Below are 24815 nucleotides of genomic sequence, written 5' to 3'. Positions count from 1 at the left end.
AGTCACATGAAAGGTACCCAACCTAGTACACACTTTTTCACACGCAAAACAAATTTATATCTTTGATCGAAGTCAGTGCAATTTACAAGCGAGAAAAAAGAACACATACATATAAAACACACAAATATAGAAAACAAAACAAGACAAACAACACAACGCCACTCAACAACGCCGTGAATCTTTTGAAAGTCTGCTCAGAAACAACGCAGAAGTTGTTTGAGCGCTGCAGGGAAAAAAATTAAGATTATACAACTCTCGCAATCTAACGTTTCAGAGATTCCAGAGTCTAGCGGAATCACAGAACAGGGTCGCCATGTGTAACGTTGTTGGTTTAATTTGTGGTGTAAGAGGTACTGATAGACAATAAAAGCGGTTTAAAAGCTGTCAGCTGTCTGGGGAAGTTAACCTTGCATTACTGCCCAACTGTTTCACCAGGTATGCAGTCTAGCTTACCAAATTCCCAACCAGACTAACATTAATTATAATCTTTTAATAGTCATACGACAACCGGTTATATATATATATATATATATATATATATATATATATATACATATATATATGTATATCTATATATAAGAGAATTTAAATAAAAAGAAATAAATCAGTTTATATTTGGAAATTTATTTTAACATTGATCATTGAAATTTCAGCATATTAAACGTGAGTCACAACTAAGCTGGTGCCTTATTTAGGACTGTGAAAATGTGAGTTTGTAATCTTACGGAACACATCAAATATGGAGCCAAGATTGGGAGACTGCATACAACACTGCATTCATAAAATAACACATGAAGAACGTTGAAACATGTGCAAGAGGAAATTAACCACAACCAACTGATTCAATTTTCACCCAAAAAAGTTACGTTCATTGCGCAATCCTGTCCGTCATGAAATTACCACACACTGGTATACTAAATTCATACTAACTCTCTGTGAAATCTTCCCGAAAAGAACAGCTGAGGGCTACTTTGATGCTTACACCACTTGCTTCACGTGGCCAACTTGGTTTACACAAAGAATGTAACTCCACAATAATTATGATAATTAAAGTAAAGTACATCGAAACGCAATTTACAAAAGAAAAACCTTGAACTGGTTACTATCGGCTTACTATTAACCTGATGAGTCAAACAATTGTATAATCACGTGGTACTGGTCTCATAAAGTACACACCATGTGGGTTGAACACAAAGAAAAGTTTCTATATTGAAAAATATTGTCAAGACGAGACATTATAATCTCACGCACATTCGCATTTAAGATTGATGATCTTAGAGTTACTGATCAACACGTGGTTCCACCTTACTCACAAAGTAGTGACAAAGCAAATACCGGAAGATATTCTGAACTTCAGACTCGAATTACACTGCGTTGTAATTTAAGATAACTTTAGATACACTCCTGGAAATGGAAAAAAGAACACATTGACACCGGTGTGTCAGACCCACCATACTTGCTCCGGACACTGCGAGAGGGCTGTACAAGCAATGATCACACGCACGGCACAGCGGACACACCAGGAACCGCGGTGTTGGCCGTCGAATGGCGCTAGCTGCGCAGCATTTGTGCACCGCCGCCGTCAGTGTCAGCCAGTTTGCCGTGGCATACGGAGCTCCATCGCAGTCTTTAACACTGGTAGCATGCCGCGACAGCGTGGACGTGAACCGTATGTGCAGTTGACGGACTTTGAGCGAGGGCGTATAGTGGGCATGCGGGAGGCCGGGTGGACGTACCGCCGAATTGCTCAACACGTGGGGCGTGAGGTCTCCACAGTACATCGATGTTGTCGCCAGTGGTCGGCGGAAGGTGCACGTGCCCGTCGACCTGGGACCGGACCGCAGCGACGCACGGATGCACGCAAGACCGCGTGATCCTACACAGTGCCGTAGGGGACCGCACCGCCACTTCCCAGCAAATTAGGGACACTGTTGCTCCTGGGGCATCGGCGAGGACCATTCGCAACCGCCTGCATGAAGCTGGGCTACGGTCCCGCACACCGTTAGGCCGTCTTCCGCTCACGCCCCAACATCGTGCAGCCCGCCTCCAGTGGTGTCGCGACAGGCGTGAATGGAGGGACGAATGGAGACGTGTCGTCTTCAGCGATGAGAGTCGCTTCTGCCTTGGTGCCAATGATGGTCGTATGCGTGTTTGGCGCCGTGCAGGTGAGCGCCACAATCAGGACTGCATACGACCGAGGCACACAGGGCCAACACCCGGCATCATGGTGTGGGGAGCGATCTCCTACAGTGGCCGTACACCACTGGTGATCGTCGAGGGGACACTGAATAGTGCACGGTACATCCAAACCGTCATCGAATCCATCGTGCTACCATTCCTAGACCGGCAAGGGAACTTGCTGTTCCAACAGGACAATGCACGTCCGCATGTATCCCGTGCCACCCAACGTGCTCTAGAAGGTGTAAGTCAACTACCCTGGCCAGCAAGATCTCCGGATCTGTCCCCCATTGAGCATGTTTGGGACTGGATGAAGCGTCGTCTCACGCGGTCTGCACGTCCAACACGAACGCTGGTCCAACTGAGGCGCCAGGTGGAAATGGCATGGCAAGCCGTTCCACAGGACTACATCCAGCATCTCTACGATCGTCTCCATGGGAGAATAGCAGCCTGCATTGCTGCGAAAGGTGGATATACACTGTACTAGTGCCGACATTGTGCATGCTCTGTTGCCTGTGTCTATGTGCCTGTGGTTTTGTCAGTGTGATCATGTGATGTATCTGACCCCAGGAATGTGTCAATAAAGTTTCCCCTTCCTGGGACAATGAATTCACGGTGTTCTTATTTCTATTTCCAGGAGTGTATTTTAGAGCTAAACCTGAAATAAAGGTGATTAAATTTTCAGTTAGGCTGAACTTAAGAAATCCATTGTCCTACGGACTTAGCAGACACGCTCTTAGCCGGAGATCTTACCACTTCAGACGCTCACCGCGGACAGACTGCCCTGGGCCCCTACCGAGCGTGCTCAACAGATACAAACGGAAGTGACCAAAGAGGCAGCTTCCTATACCAACACGAGAAGTGACGGACAGTACCATACTAAGAATAGAAACTTCTCTGCTTTTAGAAAGCGTAGCTACCTGTTCCGACGTTGGTCCTATTGTTCTCTAGCAGACATGCTTGTCTGCTACCATCAAGCATGCAACTAGAAATACATTTGCTCATTCATCCTCTCACACAGAAGGGAAGGGGGATGACAGCATCTTATCATATACAGTATATAAAAGAAAGCGGATGTAGTTTCTGTATGAGACTGTGTGACATGAATTACATATAAACTGCGTTTTAAAGTGTAGTAGTGTGACAGATCGTTCTTTTTTATGTGTAAAAGTAACACGTTTCACTGCTCAGTCTCCTCCCAGATAGTCAGAAACACCACAGTAAATCTAGAAAAGGAATTTATACCGTAAATGACAACATATTTCAGAAATTAACATGAAAGGAATCCAGCAGGGACCTTTCAATATGGTCCTGAATATAGTAATTGCCATTTCATTCAGTTTACCAATATTTGTCGATTTATGGTGCGTCCGTAAGAGGACTCGCCCTTCAAAGAATTGTGTAACACTTTTCAGTTTCTTGTTATAAATTTTCTTTCTATACTCGACCCTGTTTTCTAGAGTAACTATGGCTTGTTTCATTTTATCTTGTAGTGTCATTTCTTAGTGGGTACCTTCGGTATGGGCGACTCCCACTCATTCGTTTGCTTTGTGTGAAACATCAATTTATTAGGTGTGAAACCTGTTGAAGAATGTGGAAGGTGATTGACAACTTGCATGAAAGAAGTTACGTATTCTACCAATTTTGTGTGTTTATGTGGTTTGTATGTCTTAATAACCCTGTTAAATTTTTTAAAGACTCGTTCAACTGGGATTGCTTCTGGGTGAAAAAAGCTTACTAATATGTGCTTTATGCCCTGTGACATCATAAATTGTTTCCAATGCTGCCCAACGAAATATGAAGCATTATCAGTTAGTTAGTTTACCTACTCTTCTCAAATAGTCTCCCTCAGTTCTTCTTCTGGTATTTGTGGATGTTACATTTTTAATGGCATCCATCTTGACATGTTTTCAGAAAATGTCGTAGTGCTACTACGTATTTTACTCCTCATTTACGTCTCGGATATGGACCAGCTGTGTCCAGGGAAACTATCTGTAGAGTATTGGGTGTAACTCAGTATATTTTGACACATGTGACTGTTTTGATTTTTGACATACTGCACACTTTCTTGATACCTGTAGGGCTCATCTTCTCAAATTCGGAAAATAAAAAAGTGTCGCAATTTTTTCAGCGCACTTGCACACTCCATAGGGTCCCCATACTTCATGTGTGTGTCTTATAAATTCGTCGACATAAACTTCAGGAACACACACACACACACACACACACACACACACACACCATTGGTCAGATTTCTCATGTTTCCTATGAAACAAAACGCCCCTGTACTCCTGATACCATTTACTTACCTTTCCACCTTCATCTTGTTTAAGGTATTTGCATGACTACACTCCATCTGCGATCATGCTGTTGTATAATTTTCATCTGCTTACAAAATCTAAGATAATCAAATTGTTGTGTCGTACCTTGCAAAAATAACGTTTTGATTTCTGCATCGTGCTCTGCTAATTCATCAAATTCCTCTAAACCTAGTGGTAGTCTAGACAAGGCATCTGCAATAACATTCTGAATTCCATTGATATAAATGATTTCAAAATCGAATTCCTGTAAATATAGACACCACCTAGCTAATCTATGGTGCAATAGCTTACATGTTTAAAGAAATGACAGTGACTGGTGGTCTTAGTAAACTTTTGTATTCTTGTCCCACAAAAAATTTTCAGACTTTTTAAATACCCATATTACCGCTAAACTTTCCAATTCTGACACAGAGTAAGACGTTTCTGCTTCTGATAATGTGTGACAGGCAAAACTAATGACTTTGGGTACTTCCTAACCCCCTTCCTCTCACATCTGAAATAAACATGCCCCAAGCCCTTGAGATGAGGCACCTCTGCATGGACAAAAACCCTTTGACATGTCAGGGTGACTAAGTATGTTTGCATTTACCAATGCCTGCTTAATATTATTAAAGTCGTCTTTACACTTATCATCCCATAACCAAAGCCTATTTTTTCTTAACAAGTTGAGAAATGCATCAGTGTTCATCAGTTGCTGTGGTACAAATTTACAAAAAACCAAGCTAGTCCTATAAAGGCTTTTAGTTGTTTTTTATTCCTTGGAGCTGGACAGTTGTGTATGGCATCAACTTTTTTCGGATCAGGAAATATACCTTGTTCTAGCACAACATGTCCGAAAAATTTGACTTGCTCCTTATCAAAACTATACTTTTTTAAGTTGGCTGTTACTCCATAATCTGAAAATCGTTGGAGCACCTGCTCAATGAGCCTCATATGTTCTAACTAAGTGGGTGTGGCTACATATACAGTGATTTTGCTAAGCAGTTCTGGTCCTAAGACCTTGTCCAATGCACATATGAACACTCTTGCGCTAATGTTCGTAACTTCTGCCCCACAAACAACTGTAGTAATTTTTCGACTTTCTTCATGGAGCTTTATTTGCGAGTAGGACATTTTGAGATTGAGTATACTGAAATATTTTGTATTCTAAAACTTTAGAACCTGTTCATCCAAATTGTCTGGTCTTATGCATGCTGGTACTATAATCTTATTGATACCTCTAGCATCGAGAACTAATCTTACGGAACCATCTGGTTTGCTTACTGTTAATATTGGACTACAATAATGTGAAAATGAAGGTTGCATAATTCCACATTTAATCATATGATTGCTCCCTGTCTTTACTGCCTCTCTTTTTTCCCGTGGAATAGGATATGACATTACTCAAAATGGTTCATGTGGATAGACTTCAATTTTACATTCATAGCCTTTGATTACTCCTGGCTCCTTCCTGAAAACATTAGCATACTTAAATAACAAGTTAGAAAGTTCTTGTTGTTGTGTCTCATTTAGTACCTGTGATTCACTTAGTTTCTACTTTACCATTTCGTAACTAACCTCAGCGTTCGCTTCTTGTTCAGTATCGAATATGTTTGTGAAATGCACAGCTGGGAAGGAATATTGTACTACGACATTTGACTCTGTTTTTTTTTTTTGTTACTTTCATCAGGTGTTTTGACTAAATCAGTAGAATAGATCTGATCCGTTACATAAAAGTGGCATTTACCATTACCTATATCAATCTGTGTTTTGTACGTTCTAAATGTGTGCATGCCAATAAGTCAATTAACAATAAGTTTGTCAATTATAAGAAAGTTGCACTTCACTGTGTAATGTTCAGTTTGTACAGGAATAAGCGCTTATTGCTTAACCAATTTAGTCTTACTGCCAATAGCAGTTTGCACCTTGCAATTTTGTACAGAAAATATTGGGAACTTACCTTCCTTCTTCAATTCAGAAAAAAATGCACTTGACATTAGGTTGGTAGTTGATCTTGCATCTAAAATTAACTGTGTGTCATTGTTAAATATTTTCATCTTAATGATTGGTTGTACTTGTTCTTCCTTGACCTTACCTACTATATCTAACTCATATGGATACAAATCATCTTTGATGTCGCCTCGTTTGTCAAACGTTAAGATACATGCTTGTAGTTGGGCCTTGCGCCCACTCCCTGAGAGGTCAATAGCCTGGGGCTTTACGATGACCAGTTGGTGTATTCCGATGGCGTGTACTTCACCAATTTATGTCGTCGTTAGCTGCTGTGCAGTTATTTTGCTGCCCAAAGGTTGGCCGTGGCACAGAGTACAACATGGCATTGTCGTCGCACATCGACCACTGCTGCGGCTGACTGCTTCTATTCATATTCGGCATAGTGCCTTGTGATGGTGAATTGGAATTCGATCGTGTGCTGGAATTACCCCTGTTGTTTTGAAAATTTCTTTTAAATCGTTTGTTTTTTCCATTCCTGTTACCGAACTCATTAGCTATGGATATGTAATTTTGCCGTTGGGCGTACCAACCTTTTTGTGTGTTTAAATCGCGTTTTACTGACTGATTTACGTAATTATGTTGTTGTGCCTGACCTTCTATTGCGCTATGGGGTACAGGTCGTTCCTCATAGGTTAAGTCGATCGAATCGAGCACTGACAGAAAATATTCAGAGTCGTGCTCCGACGTTGTGACCAATTTCTCTCTAGTGTGCGATGGTAAACGAATTTTTAAAATTCTTAACACGCCTACTTGCGATATTGGGTTGTCCAGTAACGTGTCTTGTTCAGGTATTTTTCAAAGTAACCACGTAGACTACCGTATTTGCCACTGAATGGTGTGGGATTGAAAACCTCACGTCTGAGTCTTTCTTGCACTGCTTCAGATCAGTATTTGTCGAGGAAAGCTCTTTCAAATTGAATATAAGTGTTGCAACGTTCGGCCACTTTGGTTGCCCATAAGAGCACATCACCTTGCGTATATCCTACTACAAATCTGATTTTCTGTGCTTCCGTCCAGTTGCGTGGAAATACATGACAAAAAGCACTAATAACTACTACGGGATTCATTCTTTTACCTTCGGTAGTGAATGTAGAAAATTGTCTATGCCTCAGCAAACCTTCGTCTGCAAAAATAGTTGATAAACACATGGCATTTTCGGTCGTATTTGTGTCATTATGGTAGTTATCTGTAATTCCAGCTGGTAATTGTGCAGGTATTGGAGTTGTGGATTTACATTTTGCAACCTACAACTGTCACTGGTACCTGCTGCGGGACTCGTGACAATTTGTGAATGTATATCAACAGGTTGTGGTTTGTTTACTGTAGGCTGTGTATTATTTACATTCATATTTAGAGATCTGGCAATATTTTCATCCAAAAGATTGCAGATCCTATTTTCCATGGCTTGTAGCTTAATGTTTACCTGGTTCACGATTTCCTTTTCCTTTTTCTGAATAACCTTATCTACTACATCTGTGTATAACTTCTCTGCAGTGGTATGACCCTTATCCAGCGTACCTGCTTCAGCTTGACTAATGATACCACTCAGATTTTCGATAATCTTCTCCCTCTCCTTCATAGCACATGCTGAGTCAACTTCTAAGGATGCTACCCTCAAAGTAAGCTCTTCTACAGCTAGAGGTACACTTTCATATTCCTTTGTTAACGACAGTGTTTACATTTTTTACTGTCGAAACTAACTGGTTTTGTGTGGCTTCAATGTTTATGTTTGCGTCTGTAATTTTCTTTATCTGTTGTTCTACGAGAGCGTGATGGTCATTAAACCAATCTACCTTCTGTTTTTACTCCGAAATGTTACTGTTAAATTCAGAAAGTACTTCATGATTTACTTGTGTGTTCATATTATTCCATTTTTGGTCTATTTCAGTGCGATAATTTTTGGCTAAGTCATCGAATTTCTGTGAGACCATGTCTTGCAAATCCTTGAATACTTATTTTTGTTCTTGTTTCATTACATGTAGATCTTGTGTGACAGTATTCATATCTTGTGTCAGATTACCGAAATTGGTGTTTTGTTGCTGTTTTACCAAGTTCATATCATGTGTAACAGTGTTTTGCTGCTGTTTTATATGATCTAATTTCGCACATATGTTAGACAGTAGCTGTCATACCGAGTGCTTCAGTTGCACTACTGTGGTTGCTGTCAACTGTAATTCCCAAGTTAATGTTGGTGCTGTGACCAAGTGGTGTTTGTGACATGTTGTCAAGATTCATATTTTGACCACTCTCCGATGTTTCCGTCATGAACGGCATGTCGCTCTGGTAGAGGTGTGATATCGTCTCATCAATTGCAAATATTGTGTCGTCAAGGTCATTCTGTGGTGGCGTGTCGCTCCTGTGAAATTCATCTCTGATCTACTTAAACTTTCTGCAGTAGTTATGCATGGCGCCTGAACTTCAAGTGTTCGATCTTGCTATTCTACGCCATCTTGGCTGATTGCGTTTTCGCCATCGGTATCAATAATGGGCATATATTTTTCGGCCATATTACATGAGCTTTTAAATATAAATTTTTAAAAAATCTTAAAAATTTCTCGCATTAATTATTACACTTGATAAATGCAAATTACATGATGTCACAGCCTGTTTTTTTCATCTATTATGATGCTCAAATTATTGTGTCACAATTCGTTGCTTTACTGACTACACATATCACACAGAAAATTTCTTGTAAATTATTATTTTTTCAGCAATGTTCAAGGAAGAAAATAGTGAAGAAAAGGTTTCTATCTACATCAAAGGAGGTGCTACCAAGCATAACCATGCAAGAAAGTTGCGTAGCCGTCCTACCTTTTGTTGCGCCGAATAAAACAGCTTACTATGGAAAATTTTAGGTGACTTGGGTCCAATTGTCAGTCCATTCAAAATTTTTCTCCTCCACTTTTGGCTTTTTGTAATACTTGCTGCCCCGTTGTGATTCATCCGTACAGAAAATACAGCAATTAGTTTTTGCAATTTATAACAATATCATAAAACAACAATAGTTAACAAACACTATTTACGACCGGTGCCCAGAAGTCCTGGCACACAGATCTTCAATTGCAATATATTTAAAAAAATTAATGAATTAATAATTAATGGATTGAATATTAGTAACTGAATATGAACTGAATTGGTCGAAAAGTCTGCTTGTGCATTGGGCTTCCTTACAATTTTGGTGAAGATGCAGGCAGCTCAAGGACTCTGTGGGCAATGGCGCTTGTCGCAATTACACAAAAATTCACACACATCCATAAATAAAAATGTTTTATATTAGTCTTCTATGTTGTGTTATTCACGCTCACTTAAATACGTACACTTAGACTGTAGTACTTTTGCTCTACAAATGTACACCCTTCTCTCGTACAAGATAAAAAGCTCGACTGTGTTCTACTACTAAAAACAAAAAACAGTATGTCAAAACATGAATGTGAAATAATTAATTAATTGGTTGACGCTTTCCTAATTATTGCCTTTCAATCGGTATTTTATCCTTGATTGTTCTTAAAATACTAACTTAGCGGCATCCTGGGGGTCTTACCTTATGTTCCTGTACACTCAACATTTGGAGAACATCTAATCCAAATGGTCCATGCCCCTAACCCACTTATAAACACAGTGCTCTTAAACCAAGAAGCTAAAGGATGCAGGCTAGATACACTTGAAGAAATACAAATTTTCAAACATCTCCTTTATGATAAAGACATCTTGCTTAATGAACAATTGCAGTTGAAAAATAAGAACTTCTTCGGAGGATTTCAGCCCTTGCTTCATCTACCATGATGATGTGGGACTTTCTGTGACACCCAATGCCAGTGCCCTCTTATCGTCATGTTTACATACGTATTTCACGTAATCATTGTTATTTTCTGTAAGTTTAAGACTTTTTCACATTTGATACACATCAAATGGTGTATCTCTGAGTTTCGTGAAGTTTGCATACATGACTTCTTATAACTGCCTTTATATTAACTTGTAGCGTGGTAAGTCCTTACATACTGCTTATTAACCCATTAAATCTAATACTGTATAAAGCTTATTACACACCCCAATACCTGGCTATGACATCCAGCCTTTATGTTCTTACTAGTAACTTCGGGTATTCCCCGACTATACCCAGCATATTTAATACACTAACCTATGTTCAATGCTGCTTCAAAATTTGTTACACTCCAAATGGTGTATTTCTATTTAAGAGCTTCATGAACTTTGCATGTAACTCCACTGGCTATACTGTCTTCATAATGTTTTGTGACATTGCACGCACCTATTATCCGATAAATCCATTACTTTATATGATTGTCAGTAGCTGGCTATGACATACAGCCATCTGGTTTTCTGATGTATTAATTGTTGATCTCATATTGTGTATCTAACCGCTAAGATGTATGAGACAAATGGTCTTATTATCATTTACAGGCTTTAATTCTTAGCTAATTTCCATATATGTCATTCACTGTTAATCTTAACTTATGGTTTTTTCTTATTAAAAGGTTCCTTTACGCTATATAATGTTATCTGCCTCTCATAGAACTGTACCTTCAGTCATTATGGTTTATTTGCCAGTAACATTTTTAGCTATTGTAACAAATAATTTTATCGGTTAATGTTTATTCTTACTTATGTACAGTACACTTCTTATAAGTCTTTTGCATTTTATGGAATGGTTATTTCAGTGACTTATGATTTTAATGCTATTAACAGTCCGAACTATTGTAATAAACTATCTTCCATAATAATCTCAGTTAACATTTTCTGATTTTAAGTCAGTATTACTCAGCAAGCACATGTGCGTGACCACAAGCTGAGCTCTCTGCATTGCTGTCCGCAGCTCCCAGTTACGACTCGGCACCTGCGGCCCACTTGTCTGACCCGTTTGTGTGGCCTGTCGGCAAAACATTAGTAATAGTGACGCAGTCTTATGAATATGTACTGTATTACTAACATTTTGTTTGACAAGGCCAGTATGTGGCATGTTTTAAATTTAATTTTATATTGTGACATTTATGTAGAAGGCTACATTTTTATAGCCGAATCCTAGGAAACGTTTCTTTGTTAATGCAACTGGAGGCTGAAATTTAATATAATTACATTTTACAGTTGCTGACTCTGCTGAACCATGCAAAAAATATTTAAATAATTATGATTTTAGTTTTGCCAGCACATTGGTATAGATGAGTTGGCTGATAATTGTCAGTTGTTTAGTAACCCCAGAATGTTCGCAAATTGTCTGATAAAAAGGCTAATCTGATATTTCATTTTTGTAATGTTTCCAAGATTTGTTAACAGAGCTATTTCTAATTTGATGATTTGCATTTATGCTGGTTTAGTGAGGTTAGATAATACTTGTTGCATAAATGAATCATACATGAATGATACCTCAGAACTGCTTGTATTGTTGATCTGTAAATGTAGTCACTTCATGTACTCTATATGCACTATTAAATCAATAAATCTTGAGTTAATTGGAACCATCTGAAAGAGCGTACTAATTTTTTCTGATAGTGTACTTTCACCCCCTACTTTCTAGTGGTATTCTATAGGTCACTCCATATATGGTGGGACCATTCGAAAAAGATATATTTTGCGCTCAGTTATTTAGAAAGTATTGTAGCTTTGTGGAGAGCAGGACACTCTGAGGAATCTCCTTCTTGAGATGACTTCCAAAAATTTAAAAGGAAGTGCTTGTCTCTAAGTACTCAGGACAAACTAACACTAGAACTTCTCAATCCCAAGTACTACAATAGTATGTTGGTGAATTGTAAGAAGTACACAAAACAGCATCTTGCAAAATCTAAATATCTAGACAGTCTGTTAGAGGAAGAGCATATAGCTACAGTCATAGACTTCCTTAACATATGAGAAAAGAAATCTGGTATGGGAGAAGGTCAACAGTTAGTGATTTATTAATATTTATTGAAGGATTAGAAATGTTCAATAAGGATTGTTGTGGTTTATGCGCGGTGAATGTTGCCAAGACGAAAATAATGAAGATAAGTGTTACCCACCAAGGTATCAACAGAGGTGAGAAAATAAGTTCTGTAAGGTGCATAAGCAGTGTATATGCTAGGGGCAATAATTAGACAACTAATTTCCCCCAAGTAATTACTCCCAGTGATTTTAATAATGGAGAAATCCAGGTATCTATCGTTAGCTCTTTTCCTAATCGACAATCTGGAAACATAGAACTTCATGGGGCAGGAGCCATGCTCCAGGGCATGACAGTAAAACTAGACAAAATGATTAGGAGATTAACTTTAACATAGCCATGAATCTTTGTTAGATTCTATGAAGTTTCAAGGGAAGGCACAAGTTTATAAATAGATTTCCACATTGTGAAACAAGCGTCACCTGGTTAGCAGCTTACCATAAGTTACATGAAGTACTAGTAATTGACGATTTTGTACAGTATTGAAATGTAATGAATTTCATGGTTGGTTTTGTGGATGTTCTTGTGGGACAGGCTTTACTTTAATGTAATTATTAATTTTTAAATTTCTGTGGAATAGTGACTTGAAACGACCTCGCTAACAGGATTAGTTTTCTATGTACACTACTGGCCATTAAAATTGCTACACCACGAAGATGACGTGCTACAGACGCGAAATTTAACCGACAGGAAGAAGATGCTGTGATATGCAAATGATTAGCTTTTCAGAGCATTCACACAAGGTTGGCGCCGGTGGCGACACCTGCAACGTGCTGACATGAGGAAAGTTTCCAACCGATTTCTCATACACAAGCAGCAATTGACCGGTGTTGGCTGGTCAAACGTTGTTGTCATCTAAGGAGGAGAAATGCGTACCATCACATTTCCGACTTTTATAAAGGTCGGCTTGTAACCTATCGCGATTGCGGTTTATCGTATCGCGACATTGCTGCTCGCGTTGGTCGAGACCCAATGACTGTTAGCAGAATATGGCATCGATGGGTTCAGGAGGGTAATACAGAACGCCGTGCCGGATCCCAACGGCCTCGTATCACCAGCAGTCGAGATGACAGGCATCTTATCCGCATGGCTGTAACGGATCGTGCAGCCACGTCTCGATCCCTGAATCAACAGATGGGGACGTTTGCAAGACAACAACCATCTGCATGAACAGTTTGATGACGTTTGCAGCAGCATGGACTATCCGCTCGGAGATCATGGCTGCGGTTACTCTTCACTCTGCAGTGGAATGTGTGCTGATATGAAACTTTCTGGTAGATTAAAAATGTATGCCAGACCGCGACTCGAACTCAGGAAATTTGCCCTTAAGTATTCTACAAACAGTGCTACCCAAGCATGACTCCAGACTCTTCCTCACAGCTTTACTTCCGCCAGTACATCGTGTACTACCTTCCAGTCTTCATAGAAGCTCTCCTGCAGAACTTGTAGCAGCAGCACTTTTGGAAGAAAGGATATTGTGAACACATGACTTAGCCACCTATGGGATGTTTCAGAACGAAATTTCCACTCTGCAGCGATGTGTGTGCTCATATGAAACTTCCTGGCAAATTACAACGGTGTACTGAACCGAGACTCGAACTCAGGATCTTTTCCTTTTGTAGGCAATCTTCCACAAGTAAGTACCCTACCGAGTGACTTACCTAAGCACGACTAATGACCTGCCCTCTTAGCTTTACTTCCACCAGCTTTTCGTCTCCTACCTTCCAAACATCACACAGGCTGTCCTGAAAAACTTGCAAGACTAGCACTCCTGGAAGAAATATATTCGGAAGACATGGCTTAGTGAGGGTGATTCTAGAATGAAATTTTCACTCTGCAGCGGATTATTCGCTGATATGAAACTTCCTGGCAGATTAAAATTGCGCGCTGGGTTGAGACTCGAGCTTAGGAGCTTTGCTGTTCAGGGGCACATCCTCTACAAACTGAGCTACCAAAGCACGTCTCATGACCCTTTACCAAAGCTATACTTGCGTCAGTACCTCGTCTCCTACCTTCGAGACATCACAAAAACCCTTCTGCGAAACTTGGAAGACAAGCAGCCCTGGAAGAAGATATTGTGGACATGTGACTAACCACAGCCTGGAGGATGTTTCTAGGATGAAATTTTCTCTCTGTGGATGAGAATCTAGTGGATTTTTTTCCTTTTTGGGGACATTTAAAATCCTTTGTGTATTCAATTCTCGTGGTCAGTGTCGATATTCTGGGAAGCATATCATAAATGAATTTGACCCAAATGTGGAACACATGAGGAGTGTTCCAAAATGTACAGCAAAGTATGAAACGCAGGCTCAGCTGCCGCACAGAAGCAGTGGGTGGTCACTTGGAACAATTTCTGTAAATCAAACTGTTTTTAGTAAATGGGTCATTTTTTGCCATGAATAACAAGCTCTTTCATATTTATAAATGTTTTTCGTAAATGTATTATTTTTGCGGCATCAATAATATATTCAATCATAGCTCCTTAGCAAAACGAGGGATTCTCGGACCGATGTTTGTATGAACTTTTTGTAAATTTTTTATGTCACGAATAAATCCTTAATATTTCTGACATGTCTTCATATACCTTGTATATTGTGAAATGTTTCTATGCTCTTTGCCGTTAAGTGTGAATCACTGAACAAAGCCACCGTGTTGCTAAAAATCTACGAACAGTATCCATAGTATTTAAAAAATTTTGGAAGACTGGCAATGGCAGAAAGAACGTCGCTTCTCCTGCGTCGGATCGTTTTAATTCTGTGCCGCTTGTTCTTGGTTCAAACAAAGTCTCAGACTCCATAGATGTACCTATCAAAGTGTCTTGGCAATGGCGAGTGGTGGGAGGAAAGACGAATGGTGGAAGGTGTGTACAAGATAGTGCAGAAGATGGAAAAAGGAAATGCATGTTATAGGAAATGAGTTTGTTACCATGATATACATCAGTTTGAGGGGATGGGATAGATGTTCTTAACAGTGAAGAATTTAAAAGTTGACAAAGCCTCACGATTTAGAAATGCCGGAAAATGCTACATCGTCGGAGTCCTTCAACCAGGATGATCCCCGCTATAGAATTACAATGCCACAGCAAATGGCAGCGTCGTGTACGGGAGCATTGTTGACATCTCTTGTAGGTGAGATTCAAACTCGTTTTGGTGTGTTCTCCAGGAACGATTACGTAATCATGTTGATGAACATGGTGCGTGCATGCGAGGTATGATGTTGATACTTGATTTGTTTACCTTACAGTGACGCCATTTGATGTGGTGAAGACGAGATTACAAACACAACAGAAGAGACTACTGTCAAATAAATGCTACTTATACTGTAATGGCCTTATGGATCATTTATGTCCGTGTGTCAGCAACGCAAATGGTTCCCAGATACCAATACGAATGCCTACGCCGAGCACACATTTCAGTGGAACAGTGGTGAGTGTAGTTGTGTTTATATCTCATGAATCTTAGTTTGCAGAACTGAGTAAGTCGTGGATAAATGTAAATGATGTACGTGTATGAATGCACATTGTACTAGATGTATAGTTACGGAACGGTGATGTTAGTTATTTGGTAATAACTGTACGAATATACGAATGGCTTCCACTAGTATTTTGCGTCGTTGCATCTCCGGTGATTTCGCCTCCATGTTTAATTTCGTTGGATTTATTCGTTTCATGAACTGGAGTATTAACTGAAATCATAATGACAATTGCTTGGTTATTTTCCCATTTGTTTTAAGAATTTCTGTGAACGTTTTATCTAACAATCTCGATAACAGATCTGTTTAACACACTATTAAGCTTACAGTAGTTATCTCAAGACTTAAAGTGGGATCTGACAAGTTGTTGGATTATGTTTAGACCTGTGCACTGGACTCTCTCTGTATTATTTTGTAACCCTTGGTAGTCTTTGTCCGGATAGTATATAGATCTAAACTAATAATCCTGCAAAGAAGATGCAATTCTCATAAAATTTTGTTATGAGAAATTGTTCTTGTTTGATGTGCCTGGTGTGTGTGTGTTGGTGTTATTGGATGCCCCTCCTCCTCAGAAGTTTTGGCTGTTGTGATAGACTGATCTGTAGCATAACCTCAGTTCAGGTGATAATTTCGTTGTGAGTTGCGAAATCCAACAAATGTGAATGCCAAATAAAGGTTCCGGACTTGTAGCATAGCCTGATGTTTACATTCGCATCACAGTTACAAACTATGCTGAATCTAGTTCACTCTTTGTCACAATTTCAGCTACAAAGTAAATTCAGAAAATTTAAATTATGTAATGGGTAAATATCTGATCAGTATTTTGATGCATATGCTGTACATATATCGCACACAAAATAAGGAAAATTGAAGGAGGAGAGGGGCAGTGTGGCTCTCTCTTGTGCCATCCTTTTCATTGCAAAGTAGCATTTACACCCAGCTTCCAGAATTATTTGTTAGATATATTCCGATCTCTGTTTTTTCCCCATCAGGTTTTGTTCTCTGTGGATCCGTATGTAGTACCGTGGAAGTTACTCGTCAGTATCTCGACGCATGTCCTATCATAATGCCCAGATTCCCATTTGTGGGTCGACAGAAGCGTCCGATCCCACGCATCTGCTTTGACCCGTGACGTGAGGGTGTTGTCGTGTGTGACGTCATGACGGCACGGAGTTAGGTTTGTGAGTGTGGCGTGTTTGTAGATGTCGTCGTGTTGTGGTTTGTTGTGCTCTCTGGTGGTATTTTCAGGGTTTTCGTTTGTGTGGTGTAATGGGCTCAGTTTGCTTTTGCTCATTATCCAGAATTGTTCGAGTGTCGGCTGTGTTTGTAGTGTAATTCATTTCAGTGAGTTAACGATTTTGTGTGAAGGTTAATTTAGTGTTGTTCGCTGTACATCGTATGGTAATTTTAGTAAAATTAATCTGTTGTTTATGTTCACGAATGGATATGACGGATAAAATTAACAGTGCGCGGGTCAAGGGAAGTTTTCGATCCCATTGTGTGGCTGTGTATGTTGATATTGGTATCGAGAGATGTTTTTGAGCTATATAGGCCAAGGGAAGTGTTTGATCCTAACTTATGGGATCGGGAGCTGCTGTTGAGCTATATAGGTCAAGGGAAGTGTCCGATTCCAGATGATTTTGTGTTTAGTGGTATTTGTGTAGTTTTGTGATGATGGTTTTTTTCGTTGTTTTTTGTCTAAATTTGTTTATATTTAGTTTGTCCCCACCCAAAAACACCACATTTCCCGCGCTAGTCCCATTAGTGTCATTAGGCTTTTTGTGGAAAGTGCGTGTGTTTGTTTTTCGATGTATTTTCGTTCTCATAATGTGTATGTACCGACTTTATATGCGCCATATTGGAATCTTGGTTTATGGTAGTTTCCACCATATTTGTGACGTCATGGGTCAAAGCAGACGGGCGGGATCGGACGCTTTCGTATTTCCCCCAATTGTTTCCCATATATTGCTTTCCTCATTGCTTCAGTTGATGACCTCCACAACTATTAGCCCATCAGCTACTTAATTTTCGGCATACTTCTGCAATACGTCTCAAACACTTTGATTCTTTTATTTTTTCACTATTTGTGACCCACTTTGATACAGTTTTGTGGCCCAGAAGTATGTTCTCAGAAGTTTATTGAATTAAAGTCCTGTGTTTGCTACATTAAACTTCCTTTAGTCAAAAATGCCTTCTATGTCTGTGCTAATATTCATATGTCTACCTTGCTTTATCCACCATGCGTTATTGTGCTTCTAAGGTAGCAGTATTCTTCACTTCAGCTACTACATAATCCCAAATTTTTATGCAAAATTTGTTATAAATCTTGTTTGTGGTATTCCTCATTACCTTTGTCTGTTTTTGGTTTACTTACAGTCCATATTCTGTGGTCATTAGACTGTCCAGTTCATTCAAGAGATACTTTAATTCCTCCCCACTTCCATGGAGGATTGCAATATAACCGTAAAATCTTATTGTTGGTGTCCATTAATCGTGAATTTTAGTCTCGCCTCTTTTTCGCATGGACCTTGTGTTCCATAGATCCCATTGAGAAAGGGAAGCTTCAGGGATGTGGAACAAGTTCACTTACACATTAATAAAAAGCAAGCAAATCATATAAACATAGCTTGTCAAGTGAGCAAACAGTAAACTGCCATACTGCTTATTGGTGATCAAGTTTATGATAGTTTTCTTTTTTCAAATAAAGTGTAAAGAAAACTATTGGGCTACTTAAAAAAATAGAGAAGCAGAAGCTGCTACCTTATCAGTTACACTGCAGCACTACTGTTAGCTTGATAGTTGATTTCAGTGTCATTTAAAAAAAAAAAAATGCTAAAACAAAATCTCAGCCAGAAGAGCTTAGGCCCCCAGTGATGTCCAAGGAAGGAAGATAAGGATGTAATATTCCATCAAGGGATGGAGCACAAGCTCGGCCTGTTTCAAGGGTGGGGAAGGAAATCGGCTCCGCTGTTTCAAAGGAATTATCCTGGCATGTGCCTTCAGCGATTTAGGAAAGTTGCAGAAACCCTAGATCTGGATGGCCAAAAACGTGTTTGAATCGTCGTCCTCCTGAATGTGGATATAATGTGCTGATCACTCTGCTACCTTGTTTGGTGGCAGTGTTGATGCTTGTCTTTTATTGCCTTCATGATATTGTTGTGCAGGTTGAGAAATTCCTTCTGGGTATTCAAATTATTTGTCAGCCTCCCCCCTCCCCAGGTGTTCCACAGATCTAAATATGTATCTTGTTTCTACGTAAAAAATTTGGATTCCAGTTCTGCTGCAGTTTTCTAGAGTTTTCCATTGCCAAACTTTACAGATACACTGGAGAAAGGTGAGAGTGCAGCAGACAAATTTAGTTCCAGAAATTTTACTGAGTTCGATATGATTATTTTGTCCAGAATATGACAGATGGGGACTACAGTGAGTCAGCCAAAAGCCAAATATCGAGTAGTGAATTATGACATTAGGTTTGAAGTACACATAGATTCCAGAACTGTTATGAGGCAGGTAGAAAAATAAAAGTATTTAATTGTGATAAAACTGGTGTGGGTAATACAGATATAAAATATAGAGTACAACAAGGCAGAAGTTTCTTGGGGGACAAGAATGTTTCCAACAACTGTATGAAGATAGTGGGTAGACTTATAGTTTAATCTGCACTATGCTACGGATTTTAAATGCTGGCCACAAAAAGACCTGTTGCTTTGCAAATGGATTATTTGTAAAGGAGTAACAGAATGGTGAGAAAAGGAAGAAACTAATTAAGCAAGATCTACGATGATGACAAATGATTCAAAAGGTAATTGTTGAACTGGTACAGACGTTTCTCAAGAATATCGGATCATCAGTGATCATAGAAAATTTTTGCATAGAAAGCACCTTGGCATTTTCAAAGAGAGTATGTGGACGAGGTGAATTCGAAATTGATTTGTTGACTGCAGGTTCCTCGGTTTTGGCTGTGTTAGGTATCGATCTTCTGCCCAATAGTGACATGAAAATTTGTGCTGGGCCTTGACTCGAACGCATTTTTCACCCTTATCTTGAGTGGCTACCTTAACCACCACAGTGATCCTTGTGTATGCTTTGTGGGCCGACCCAAACTTTTGTATGTTGCACTGTCTACATCCTTATGTCGCAGTCAACTAAGTTTGCCACCTGGTGCACACAATATTACTTGGATACCTGCAACAAGGAGTGAGACAATGAGGAATCAAGACTAAAGTTGAAACTCCCTGGCAGATTAAAACAGTGTGCCAGACTGAGACACTCTTCAGAACCTCTGCGTTTCTCAGGCAAGTGCTCTACTGACTGAGCTACCCGAGCACAGCTCACGACCTGTCCTCACAGCTTTATTTCAGCTGGTACCTTGTTTCCTACCTTTCAAACTTCAAGGAAGCTCTCCTGTGAAACTTGGAAGACTAGCACTCTTGGGAGAATGCGTATTGTGTAGACATGGCTTAGCTACACCTTGGAGGATGTTTCCAGAATGTAATTTTCACTCTGCAGTGGAGTGTGCGCTGATATGAAACCTCGTGGCAGATTAAAACTATGTGTCGGACTGAGACTTGAACACAGGACCTAGCAAGAGCGCTCCTGTGAAGTGTGGAAGGTAGGAGACGAGTTAAAATTGGAAGTGAAGTTGTGAGGTTGGGTCGTGAGTCTTGCTTGTGTAGCTCAGTCAGTAGAACATTTGCCCACGAAAGGGAAAGGTTCTGAGTTCGAGTTTCAGTCCGCTACACAGTTTTAATCTGCCAGAAAGTTTCATATCGGCGCACACTGCGCTACAGAATGAAAACTTCATCGTGAGACCGAAGTTATCACCGTGTGCTCACCTTGACTTTTAGCACTTGCATGCATGTCTGAAAGAAGAGACACTTAACGATTCACAGCTGTATGAAATAATTCAAATTTGAATTCCTTGACATCAACTGAAATAGTCTATATCAATTCAGGCAGGCTAGGAAAAAATCTTACCTTCATAGTCTCAGATGTTATTCAATTTAGCATATGTTAAAGTGAAGGGCTAAGTAAGGAACACGCAATTTTTTTGTTTTCTCCAAAAAAAACTTCTGCTCAGAGATACAGCCCACCGAAGATGATACTGTGCAAACCATTTTGAAGATGCGAATTTCGGTAAAAATTTTAAAATGTTGTATCTCTGGAACAGTTCTAGATATTTTGTTGGTCTTTTTATGTGAAAGAAAATTGCTTTATGGTTACAAAAAAAATCCTCCTTTTGGGCTTACCTATCGATGTTCTTTTACTATAGTGTTCTGAACTTTTTAATAATTTATGGATTTTTTCAGAAATGCCAATCCATAATTTTTTTCTGATGATTAGTACCATGTAGTTCTAACATCCATGAAAAGGGGAGCTTCCACTTTTAGCTTGAACAGGTTTTATAAATAAATGAATTTTTTGCCATACATAAAACCTTTTTTGTTACACACACTATCACATAACAGGTTCATAAAAATCAAATTCTTGCTGTATTTAACATAATTTTAATTTTGAAATATGAGTAAGAGACTCATTTTTCATGCATTTTAAATGATTCCAAAGTGTATGTGAAAGGTCCAAAGACATAAAGTTTTCAATTTATACAACTTCTGTGCACTCTGTTTCGTACTGAAATTAGCTGGTCAACAAACTAAAAATGTGGTCCACTGCTTCAGTATCTTCCTTTGATAGAGTGATGCCTTCCCGTTGAACCAATAGGAACTGAAGCACTTACAATCTTCAAAACATTGTGAACAGAAAGTGAGCACTTATGGCGTTGCTGCTGTCCTTCAGCTGGAAGCCTATATCCTGCAGCTGGTCCATGTGGTAGCATTAAGTTCACTACAATTTCATTTAACTCATAATTGGTGTCTGTAATCTCTACAATCGACCAGTGACAGTCTCTCTCTCTCTCTCTCTCTCTCTCTCTCTCTCTCTCTCTCTCTCACACACACACACACACACACACACACACACACACACACGCTACAAACATCCCCCTTCTCAGGTTGTGAATCTGAATATTACCCTGCTGTTTCTGAGGTGTTGGCCAAATGAAAGAAATTAATTCTTTCTTGCTCTTTAACGTGCTTGCAATATGAGTTCGCCCATCAGTTTGTTTGGACAAAAGGATGAGGGCTGTTGATGTGTAAGATTTCACAACACTGGTAAAATCCTCAGCATTCTGAATCGCAGCTGTGTCTGGCCTGGAAAGATTGTTTTGTAGCATGGTGCTTCAGCAGGCCTCTTACTCCATTACAAGGCCCCTTCCCGTTTCCAGTATCACTGTATACGCAGTCAGTTGGCACAAGTGACATACTCAATTCAAATAGCTGGTAACGATTTTTAAAATGACTAGCAGCAGCATCAGAAATAATGATCATCTTCTCTGCCCCTGTTTGCAGTTGAAGAATTTTGCACACTGCTAGCAAAACATGTGTTGAGTCATGTCATGTGTCATTACTTATAACTGGCAGCGGAGTGTGCGGTGATATGAAACTTCCTGGGAGGTTGAAACTGTGTGCCGGACCGAGACTCGAACTTCGTAGAGCACTTGCCCGCGAAAGGCAAAGGTCCCGAGTTCGAGTTCGGTCCGGCACACAGTTTTAATCTGCCAGGAAGCTTCAATAGAAGGACCTATGACCTTTGAAGTCTGGTCGCTTCAACCCCACAAAACAACCAAAGACAATAGAAATAAACATTGTAACAAAGAAATTAGTAAGAAACAACTTCAGTGAAGACGTACATTACCCTTGAAAGTTAAAAAAGATATTTTAAAATAAAAACTATCCAACTTAAAAGTAATCACTACATGGTTCTAATCAACAGAAAAATCTAACTCTTCTGTAAATTATAAAAAAATTCAAAAGGTGACAGTAAAAGAACTATGACAGATATGTCCAAACAGAGGATACTATTGTAATTATAAAGCAATTATCTTACAAATAAAAAACTCGTAACAAAATATCTAGAACTGTTACAAAGATACAGCATTTTTAAAAAAATTCCAAAATTTGCTTCTTCAAAATGGTGTTCGCAGTGTCATCTTTGGAGGCCTGTATCTTGGGGCAGGAATTTTTTTTGGAGAAAACAAAAGATGTGTTTCTTACTTACTCCCAAGACTAAGAAGTTAACCCCCCCCTCCCCCCTGAAGTGATATGGATTATTCCAGTTACATTAGGTGTAGATCTACTACCCAATTGCGTCATATGAATGAAATTCAAGTAGACATGTTGTGTTTGGAAGTTTGAGTTGATCTGGGGAGCGTGCACGGATAGCTGTGACTGCTTGCATAAAGTAGCAAATCTAGGATCGAGTCCCAGTCCTGGACAGTCGTGTCTCACTATTGGGTAGTAGATCTATTCCTAACACAGCTGATGTCCAAAAGTTCAGTCATTGAATCAATTAACAATAATTTCGCACAGCTGTATGTTATCAGTTGCTGTTTTTTTTCTTCAGACAAGCATGTAAGAAATGAGGACATGTTGTCGTGCGCACGAGGCTGACACCCAAACACAAAGCCTCAGTGGAGGACAACAGGAATACAGCAAAACCGTGATCCTCGTATTAATTAATCCAGTATAATAATTGCAATAAATAATTAGTTTCCCGAATAATGACACCGGTCTCTCGACACTGTCCCTCACAGGACGCGTTCGTGAAGATCGTGCGGACGGAGGGTGTGACGTCACTGTGGAGCGGCCTGAGCCCCACGCTGGTGCTGGCGGTGCCACTGACTGTGATTTACTTCACGTCGTACGAACAACTGCGGCTGCTGATTCGCGACCGGCACGGTGGCGTGCAGCCCGTGTGGGGGCCACTGGTGGCGGGTGCCGTGGCACGCACGTGGTCCGTGTCCGTCGTCAGCCCACTGGAGCTGGTGCGCACCAAGATGCAGTCCCGCCGCCTCTCCTACCTCGGTGAGTTGTGGGGACACCTCTCTCCGCAACTGGAGGAACCGAATGCCAGACGAGCAGTCGCTCACAGTCGGTGGATAGCTCGTTCCGTCCGCTCGGTAGTAAATCGGGTTCCGAACTGACGGAACGAGTTTTACACTAGGGCCCAGTCTGACACCTACAAAGAACTGCTTATCTGACGTTTCTGCAGCCCCTCCTGACACCCCACTGTATACAGCGTAGTGTTTGGCACCCAGCTGCAGTATCAGACTGCCATTTACTGTCTGCTCTGGACTGATGTTCTCGAGGAAAGGGTGACTTGACAGATGTGACGGCACCTAGGTGTCCACCTACTGACTTGTCTCTTACTCTACTTTGATTAAAATTACAATTTTACCATGAAATTGCTGTTTTTTGTTGGACAGCAAACCTCATTTCTGAGAATTTGTTTGCTCGATCTTTCCTAATTGTCTCGAGAATAAATGTCAGAACCTCAATAATTTTATGATGACATTAAAAGAAAAGACTTTTTACTTAGTTTCGTTTGAGTGTCCGTTACTACTTGTTTCCATTGTTGCACAGTGTTTTCAGTGAGATGATCCTGCATGCCAAATGGATTTCAGAGTTCAAATTTTACAATATACAGTACTAAATGAGTGCAATAGGCCATTTGTTTTCACTTTTCCACATTTTATTAATAATCTTTGCTAATTAATACCAATCAACATTAGTTCAGAATACAGAATGGCTTTCAGCTGTAGTGGAGGGTGACGGCAGTTGTAGTGTTTCGTTTCCTCGGGGTTCTGCCGTGAAAATATAAAATAGAAAATCTGATTGGGTTTTGAATTTTGATGGAATAAGTTATGGATAAGGCGGACTTCGTATTATTGATTGAGCCAGTGCTGTAATTTGACCGTGCGTGGCAGACCGGGTCGGCAACACTACAATAAGCGACTGTAAGGAAATAGCATCAGAAATAAGTTGAAATTTGCCTTATAAGTCTGTTAGAAACGTAGTATTAATTAT

At 39.8% G+C, this 24815-nt stretch overlaps 1 protein-coding gene across 2 annotated transcripts in view; it reads left to right on the top strand.

Annotated features, from left to right (window-relative positions):
- The first annotated feature begins 15230 nt into the window (after nucleotides 1-15230).
- The window catches only part of LOC126109599 (probable mitochondrial glutathione transporter SLC25A40), an 87503-nt gene continuing 77918 nt past the window's right edge, over nucleotides 15231-24815 (top strand). For both annotated transcript variants that reach the window (XM_049914641.1, XM_049914640.1), the window contains exons 1-3: nucleotides 15231-15548; nucleotides 15664-15845; nucleotides 23543-23813. In XM_049914641.1, coding sequence (XP_049770598.1) covers nucleotides 15431-15548; nucleotides 15664-15845; nucleotides 23543-23813 — 571 coding nt within the window. In that variant the 5' untranslated portion in view covers nucleotides 15231-15430. The remainder of the gene's footprint in view (nucleotides 15549-15663; nucleotides 15846-23542; nucleotides 23814-24815) is intronic.

This window comes from Schistocerca cancellata, chromosome 12, assembly GCF_023864275.1.
Source record: "Schistocerca cancellata isolate TAMUIC-IGC-003103 chromosome 12, iqSchCanc2.1, whole genome shotgun sequence".
Taxonomy (NCBI): domain Eukaryota; kingdom Metazoa; phylum Arthropoda; class Insecta; order Orthoptera; family Acrididae; genus Schistocerca; species Schistocerca cancellata.
This window is presented reverse-complemented; position numbering and strand designations above follow the sequence as displayed.